General features: G+C 38.5%; 1 protein-coding gene across 2 annotated transcripts in view; it reads left to right on the top strand.

Moving 5' to 3' along the window:
- Window positions 1-9,164, top strand: part of urb1 (URB1 ribosome biogenesis homolog) — a 72,999-nt gene continuing 63,835 nt past the window's right edge. The window contains exons 1-7 of one of the 2 annotated variants that reach the window (XR_010004212.1): window positions 1-216; window positions 683-822; window positions 2,932-3,083; window positions 4,129-4,261; window positions 5,548-5,644; window positions 6,356-6,441; window positions 7,407-7,532. Coding sequence is in view for 1 of the 2 variants with exons in the window: in XM_008107604.3 (XP_008105811.2) it covers window positions 39-216; window positions 683-822; window positions 2,932-3,083; window positions 4,129-4,261; window positions 5,548-5,644; window positions 6,356-6,441; window positions 7,407-7,532 (912 nt within the window). In the remaining variant the exon portion in view is untranslated. The remainder of the gene's footprint in view (window positions 217-682; window positions 823-2,931; window positions 3,084-4,128; window positions 4,262-5,547; window positions 5,645-6,355; window positions 6,442-7,406; window positions 7,533-9,164) is intronic. The other variant, XM_008107604.3, reaches the window with a different exon arrangement.

The following is a 9,164-nucleotide window of genomic DNA, read 5'->3' as shown; positions in this document are numbered from 1 at the left end:
GGCAGACCACTTCCGGCGAAGACGAGTCGCGTGTTCCGATGTGGACGGCTGTTTTCGCCATGGGCGCCAAGCGGAAAAGTTCGGCTGCGGCCCAGCAGCACCAGGAGCCTCCGCCGAAGCAGCGCCGGGACAATGAAGCAGCGAAAGAGGAGGAGGAAGAGCTCACCGGCGCCCGGCTCAAGGCCCTCTTGCGCTCCCCTGGCGCCGCCATCAAGGGTGAGGGGGCAGCATTTCGCCCTGTATCTGCGCCGCCTGTTTAACGCAGTTTCACACCGCTTGAACCGCTATAGCTCAAGGCTATGGAATGCTGGAATCTGCAGGTTGGCGAGGAAGCAGCACTCTTTGGCTGAGAGAGCTAAAGACCTGCCAGGATTCCATAGCACTGAGCCATGGCTTCAAAAGCGGTGCCAAACTGCATTTATTCCACAGTGTAGGTCAGTCAAGGGCAAATTTGGTTCCTCCCTTCAGGTGTTTTGGACTTCAACTCCCACCATTCCTAACAGCCCCAGGCCCTTTCGTTTTCCTCCACTCAGCCTTGTGTGGAGCATAGATTCAAGGTAAAAGCCAGATAAACGAAATCATCTTTAAATTGAGAGCCAAGTATGAATCTGTAGATGAAAAAAAACCTTTATTTATTAACCTGATAATTTTAATGAAAAAGACTTCGTTCTTCGTTTTCCAGGTTTAGAAACATTTGTATCGTCAGCTAAATGTTTACCATCAGGAGAGCGGTATGATGTCGTAGAGGGATACGTAAAAGTTTCTGTTGAGTGTGCAGAAATTTTAAAACTTCTGGATGGCGAAAGACGTCCTGAAAGTGAGGTCAGTATTTTGGTCACATACAATCAAATGTGTACTTGGGAAGTGTATTCCACTATCTATCTATCTATATATAAATATAATGTGTTTTTCCAATGGAGTAAACAACAAAACCACTGAACCAAATCACACCAAATTTGGCCACAAAAGACATAGTCATCCAATCTGATGACTATAGTCATCCAAAAAGATCTGGAAAAATAGTCCAAATTATAGAGGATGAGGAAAAGCCTTTCTCCCCCCGGCAGCCAGTCATAAAGGTAGGCCCTGCTACCTTTAGCCCCCCCCCCCCGCTGCCTTTAGGCCCCGCCCCCTTCGTATCCTAGCAACTCCCTCAGCCAAAATGGCACCAAGGCGACAGCCAGAGTGCACTTAGGCCTCATCCACACTGCCTATAAAATACAGATTATCTGATTTGAACTGGATTATATGGCAGTGTAGACTCAAGGCCCTTCCACACAGCTATATAACCCAGAATGCCAAGGCGCATAATCCACAGTATCTGTTTTGAACTCGATTATCTTAAGTCCACACTGCCATATAATCCAGTTCAGTGTGGATTTTATACAGCTGTGTAGAAGGGGCCTCGTATAATCCAGATCTAAGCAGATAATATAAGATTATAAATATAATATATAATAATTACTGTGGTATAATATAATCTCCAAACAGAACAATATAATCTCCAAAATCAGGCAGTAAGTAAAGAGCAACACTGGGGGAACTTCCAGACAGGAAACAACCAGGGCCAGCTAACATCTCCCAACAAAGAATTTCCCCAGGCTAGAAACAGCCAGGCTTTGAAGCTGCAAGGCCATTAAATGCTAATCAAGGTGCCTAATTGCAGCATTCATACCTGTCACACCAAGACTATCAAATGCTATTCAACCTGGCCAACCAAGGATTCTGCAAGGTAGAAAGCGGCCAGGCTTGCAAGAGGCAAGGCTATTCAGTGCTATTCAACCTGGCCAACCAAGATTTCCCCTAGGTAAAAGACCCCCAGGCTTTGAAGCCACAAAGCTGCTCCGTCCCATTCAACCTGGCCTAGCAAGGATGCCCTATGTAGAAAGTGGCTAGGCTTTTAAGCTGCAAGACTATTCAGTGCAATTAAAGCTGGCCAAACAAAGGAAGTAGCCAGACTTCAAAGCAGCTCTTTGATTGAGGGTGCTACTCCAGCTCGCCAAACAAGGATTCCCCTAGGTATAATACAGCCAGGCATTGAAGCTGCAAGGCTATTTAGTGCAATTTAATCAGACCAACAAAGGATTAACCTCGGTAGAAGGCAACCAGGCTCTGAAGCAGTGATATCACTCTGTACTATTGAAGCTGAAAAATGAAAAATTCCCCTAGGTAACAAGCAGCCAGGCTTTGAATTAGTGAGGATATTCATTGCAATTCTAGCAGCCCAAAAAACCATTCCCCTAGAACACAAGTACCCAGCCTTCCAAGCATTGTATTCCAGCTCACCAAACAAGGATTCCCATATGAAGAAAATGGCCTGGCTTTGAGGTTCCAAGGCTATTCATTGCTATTGTACCTGGCCAACAAAGCATTCCCATAAGCCACAGCAATATGTGGCCAGGCACAGCTTGTTTTTTTTATAAAAGAAAAAATATCTAATTTAGAATAGATTGTTGACGTTAAGAATCTGTGTGAGGCACTTGATAGTTCTTTTTAGTTCTCCTGAAATTTATATTGTTGTCTTTTGGGTATCTGTTCAGATGCTACTCATCTTTATAATCTTTTGGGGTTCTATTCAATTATTACCTAACTTTCTTTGTATTGTATACCAGTTGCAAGACTTTGGTTACATTTTCTCAACACTGGATATGCTTGTTTATAGTCGTATTCCATACAATTGCAGCCCACAGTTCTGTCCTGGATGCCAACAGGAGCTTTCATTTCCAAAAAGGTCACTTAATATTCAATGTTCTGATCTAAAGTTTAAAGGAGGGGGTGGAATCTATGTGATGCTGCATTTTTTCAACTTTGCCTAATGTTGAAGTAAAGTATATTTTATTTAGGATGGTGACACAAATCCTTTTAGTAACATTGTCCGTTTGTTCGATTTTTACTGCAAAAAGAAAAAAAATCAATATTTCAATGTTGCAGATGCTCCTAATCTTTCAAGCTCTGGAAATTATTTTGCTGCGAACAGCAAGCGATCTGTCCCATTTTCACGTTGTGGGGATGAACATTGTTAAGAAGATGCTCAATAAATACATGAGATTAATTTATGCTGCTCTGTATTCTGAAGGACATCGGTAAGTCTGCTGTAAGACAAAGGTGCAAAATCTGAAACAGATTTTCTCTAAACACCCCAAGAAACAACAGCTCCCTTACCTGTGACATGCTTCCTTAGACCTTAGAAGAGATCTTAGAAGAACACAGAAAGTATATTTGATTTAGGATGGTTGTGTTTTCAGGGTTGTTCTACTTATGAGACCTTAGCAGATCCTGCTTTGGTCAGAAGGCAAACAGATGCCAGTCTGAATAACCATTGAATTTGGTATTTTTTTCCTCCACTTCCTTTTGCATATAATTTTATTTGTGTATGTTGAAAGCTGCAAAGAGAGTAGATATGAATGGATACTTGCTTCTTAATTCTGCAGCTACAAAATTCAGAGAGAGCATTGCACATTTTGAAGGATTGCATATTGTTATGTTAAAACCATTAATAATACAAAAATCAGAAGTAGGGAAAGTATGTCTCGTTTTTGTTGGAAGTGACAATATCTCACTACTTGTTTCCTAGAAACATACTGTGTGGTCTGGTGGGGAAATGTGGGGGGTAAAAAGTGGCCCCCAATTCAGTTGCCAATCCTGGCCTAAAACAAATAGCTAGTTCCAACTAGAGAAGACCCATTCAAAGGGTGAGCTTTATATATGTGATGACATGCAGTTTATCAATTGATTCAATGAATTTTCTCTAGTTGGGGACTTAAGCTGCATTTAATGGCATCCAAACATTTGCTGCAGCGGCAGGTTGTTTCACAATATGTGATGGTGGCCACAACATTGAAATGAGCTTTGAAAATCAGAATTGAATAGAGACTTTGCCTGGAAAAGTAATTTAATGTAAAACACGTCTGCAATTTTAATCCAGTTTTCTGAAAGCAAGAATACCCAAAATACATGTCCGTCCGTCCCGTCCCCCCCCCCCCCCCCCCGTATATCTTCTGCCATAGTTCATTTAGCTGAAAGTGGCATCCATTTCCTGGTTGTCACGTCTCACTTTTTAATTTCTCTCTGGTGTGTTTGCCTGTGTATTGTTTAAACAATGTCTTCTCTCCCGCTGTATTTGTATAGACTGACTCGTCTGTGTCTCACCTTGCTGTCAGCGATGGTGACACAGGGGCCAGATGCTGCAAGGGATGTCTACACCCATTTTGATTTCAATAACAAATTCCTATCTAGTTTAGTAAAGAAAAGAGATTATAAGGTAAGAGGAAACCTACAAATTTGTAAACTGATGACTTGGTGATCATATTTTTCTCTATGTCCAATGCACACCAAGAGAATCATAGAATCATAGAATAGTAGAGTTGGAAGAGACCACATGGGCCATCCAGTCCAACCCCCTGCTAAGAAGCAGGAAATCGCATTCAAAGCACCCCCGACAGATGGCCATCCAGCCTCTGTTTAAAAGCCTCCAAAGAAGGAGCCTCCACCACGGCCCCGGGGAGAGAGTTCCACTGTCGAACAGCTCTCACAGTGAGGAAGTTCTTCCTGATGTTCAGGTGGAATCTCCTTTCCTGTAGTTTGAAGCCATTGTTCCGTGTCCTAGTCTGCAGGGCAGCAGAAAACAAGCCAGGCATCTATTTTGTTTCTGTTTGTTCTTCATCACAAAGGTCCTTAGATAGTTTTTGTCAGTATTAATTGATACTTTGTGGGAAAACATTAAGCTTCATGGGCTTTTTAAAAAATGTAGTCACCACTTCCTTGAAAATAAACACAGGCTAGAATTCTACATTGCCTCCTTTGTTATGTGTGAATAAATAGCAAGCATCTCCTGGCTTGACCTTCTCAAATCTACTTTTCCAGACAGTAGCTGGATTGGACAAAGTTCAGCTAGCAATCAGGACACTTTTATTACACCAGATGTTTTCATATATGCCCTGTTGTATAACCAACCTGACCTGGACTGTGTGACAATTTCAGATCTAAAATGAAAATGGACAAATATTCTACATTTCTTTTTGATTGATACCACAAACTTATATAGTATAATTTTCCTAAATTTATGGAGTATTTTCCTGCTTAGTACTTGGATGGGAGACCACTAATGATTACTGTAACTTGTAAGATATATTTCAGAAGAAGAATCTGGCAAAACTACCTCTGAGCATTCTTTGCCCAAGTAAATATGAATTTAATAGGTCACCAAAGTTGACAGTAGATTTGAAAGCACAACTAACTGATCATTAGTGTGCACTTTGCAGTGATGCATACTTAAATATGCCCATGGCAAAAAAACTGCTGGTACAGAAATAACATAGGCTGGAGTCAAGAAGGAACTAGTATTTTCCTTGTGTTAACTTTTTATACATATTCATATCACCACTCAGGAGACAGTGAATGGCCACTTTATTAAACATATACAAGGAATACATGAATAATTATTTGCATCAATAGACTGCTGTGATCTGTATTGATGTATTTAGGACTGCATTTTAAGACAATTATGAGTTACTAATTTTATCCTATATTGTCTCAACATTTGTGTAGGGCAAACCTGATGTCCGTATGGCATATATCCAATATGCTCTTTCTTTTTTGATTGCTGGTGATAACACAATCCTTGTCAATGTTCTGGAGCTAAAAGGTATTTTTCACTCTTTCCAGTATTCTGCTTATTTGGGACATTAAAGGTTTTAGGATTCACTGACAGAAACTTTGGGGCTGTGCAGATTCATTTGCCTGGGATTTGTCTCGGCAAAGTGTATAATGGAAGAAAATTGTTGAAGCCTTCTGAAGATTTAGTTACTATTTACATTGATAGTGAATGAAAGATGCAAGGATGAAATGCATAGGAGATATGGTGTGTAATGAATGAGACACTCTGTTGTTCATTCTGGAGAAGAACAATTCAAGAGGGCTTTCCCAATGTTCAGGCTAATTGGAAGACAGTGTAGGTTTTAGTTCATAGATGTGGGCTTTAGGAAGAGAGCAAATTTTGCCATCTTGGTGCATTCCATATACTTTATATTAAAGTATTTATTATGCTACTTGTTGATTATTCTGTATGGATATAATGGGCATTGTAATCCATTTTGGACAGTGTTATGGAAGGTTAAACTAGAGCAAGTTATAGAGGAAAAGGTTCTCCCCAGGAGTTATAGGCATTTTATAGACAATTCATTATAAAATCAGATCATAGTATTATTTTTGTATTTATGTTTATTCACTTTTAATTTCCCTTGTAGACTGCAACATATTTTAATATACCAGTGATAATGTTCAGTGAAGGAGACGTTATTTTTAAAATGCTTACTCTTTTCCAATTATGATTTTAACATTTTGAAATGGGTTAAAGATTTTATTCCAGATATTTTCAGAACTGGCTTAAAGGAAGATCGAATTTCTACAATTAGTCTTCTGCTTTCCACATTGGCTTCTAAGGTACACTCTTGAAATGGCTTTATCCGTAATGTTTTCTTTAAGTGCTTCAAATTGTTTTGTTGTGGTTTTTCAAAACAATATCCAGTTACCAATTGCTTGATGTTTTGCTTCATTTTAGTGTTTGTCAGCATTTCTACTATGGATTGTCTGATTAAAAATGCTTTAAAGACTGGAACCTAACATTTGTTTATGCTGAGTTTTTAGACAACAAAGACACTAGTGTTGCAAGCACCCACTTTTATGTAGTATTAAATATAGTATATAAACATTCTTTGCATGGTGAGGGGAAAAGAATAATGAAGGTATTGCATTTAATTGTTTATGATGTGTTTGAAAGTAAATTCTTCCATGGCCTCTCTTTAGAACTTCAAAAGAATGCATTTTCAATAAGTATAAATAATATGTTAGTCTGTTGTAGCAGAAACAGCAAATTGTTATGATAGCTTAAAAACTAAGAACATAAATGTTCATTCCACTGTTGATCTTCTAATGTGGTCAATGATGTCAGCTGCCAGCAATGTCTGTCTGTCTATTCTACAAGTAGGAAATAGTCCAGAAAAATATAAATAGATACAAATCTGTCATCAAAACAGCAGTGTTTAGAAGCTAAGATGAGAATGTTTCCCTTTCCGGAAAACATTGTTAATGTTTGCATATGCATAAATCAAAGTACAGTAAATCAAAGCTTAAAAACTTACCACAGGAGAGCAAAATAGACGTAGCCAAACAAAGATGAACCACAATATGTGTCTTTTTCATATTCTTTGAGATATTTCCTTCAATACATAAATATTATGACGCTTTTTAGTGACATAAAGTGGCTCCTGTAGCCATTCCTGAAGTGTAACTTGAGATCTTTCAGCACTTTTGTTATGCACTAGAACAAGATTTTAAAAAAAAATAAAAACCTGGTTTAAATTTTTTCTTATTCTTGAAATTTGAGCATATATTTTGTTTATTCCTAGGTTGTTCAGAATAAAAATATCAGCAAGACCCAGAAAGTACGTTTTTTTACTGCAGAAGTATTGAACCACATTGCTTCACTCTACCGCTGGAATGGAATTGCTGATGTTGACACTGAAGATGTGAAGGTATAGCAAGTCCTTTCCATCTTTTGTTTTACTCTTTTTGCAACAAATCTGACAGAGTTGTCCTTGTCTCTTAATCCAAAGAGTAAAAAAAGAATACCCAGCTAAGGCCAGCTTTATGTATTAAATTTCAAACTGATAGGTTATTACCTATGAAACCCGAAAGAGTTTGGGCCCAGACTATTTGACAAACAACATCCCCGTTTACAAACCAGCTTGGGCACTGCAGTATGCAAAGGAGGCCCTGCTCTCACTCCCACGCCTGTCTCAAGCACGACTGGTGGGAGCAAGAGAGGGGGCCTTCTCCGTGATCACCCTCCATCTTCGCCTCTGGAACTCCCTCCCCAAAGGGTAAAAATGCCTCCCACCCTCCTCGTTTAAAAAAACAGCAGAAAACACACTTACTTGCTTTAGCTTATGGAGAGGAGGAGGACTAGAACATCATGTTCAACTGGAAACAGGCTGAGTTATCCTGGTTTGTTGAGCTGCAGTCCTTATTTAATAATTTTAAAGTATTTTAGCTTTATTAGATCCTTATTATGTGGGTGTATGTTTGATTGGTTTGGATTAATTATGTTTTATTTAACTATTTGAATATCTTGCTTTGTTGTCATAAATTTTTATATTGTTTTGTTTATTGGTTGTAGTTTGGTTGTTTATTGGTTATTGTTCATCTTTGACACTGAATGTTTGCCATTTTTCTGTTAGAAACCGCCCTGAGTTCCCTTGGGGAGATAGGGCGAGTTACAAATAAAGATTATTATTATTATTATTATTATTATTATTATTATTATTATTATTATTATTATTATGTAATTGGTGCCGTATTTGGGGAAACAATGTCTGGTTTTAAGTAGTTGTGTATATTTAAGCATATGAATTCTTTTGCATATAAATACAAAAGGAACTCAGTGAGTTTTTCTCTTCTGCTTCTTTCAAAACTAGTCTCCTTGCACTTAAGAGGAGTATTTCATGACACGTTTGTTCCTCAGAGTATGATGAAATGTTAATAATAATATGATGAAATGTTTTGCCCAATTCAAGGATCTCCCAGGTGTGTTATAGTCTGAGGGCTCCATCAGTCATGCCATGACTGTTACATTCAAAGCCTTTCCATTGGGCCCATTCAAATGTTATCCAGCAGGATCTTTGTTTGTGTCTTCTATCGCCTCATTAAGAATATGGGAATTTGTCTGATATCAGCACCTGAGACACTGGGATCCATTATCTCAGACAGGGTTTTCTCACCTGTTCATTTAAATTGGAAATGCCAAGAATAGAATCAGGGACTGTGCTATAAAGCAAGTGCTCTGCCATTGACCTGTGGTCTTAACCTGTGAATGTATATATGAATGAAGCTTTATTTATACCCTGCCCCATTTGAATTAATTAGTACTAACATCCAAAGACACACCCCAGTTATAGAGCACTCTTCTCTTGGAAGCCCAATTGGTGCCAGTAATTCTGTTATTTAGGTGCCAAGTGAAAACATAGTTATTCATGAAAGGTTTGGGACTTAATTGATTTTGACAATTGAAACCTCCTGTGTACATTACTAGAATTCATTGTAGAAGAGGAGAGATCAGTAAGAAATTAAAATTATTATTATTATTATTATTATTATTATTATTATTA

The sequence above is a fragment of the Anolis carolinensis genome, chromosome 3 (assembly GCF_035594765.1).
Source record: "Anolis carolinensis isolate JA03-04 chromosome 3, rAnoCar3.1.pri, whole genome shotgun sequence".
In the NCBI taxonomy this organism is placed as follows: Eukaryota; Metazoa; Chordata; class Lepidosauria; order Squamata; family Dactyloidae; genus Anolis; species Anolis carolinensis.
This window is presented reverse-complemented; position numbering and strand designations above follow the sequence as displayed.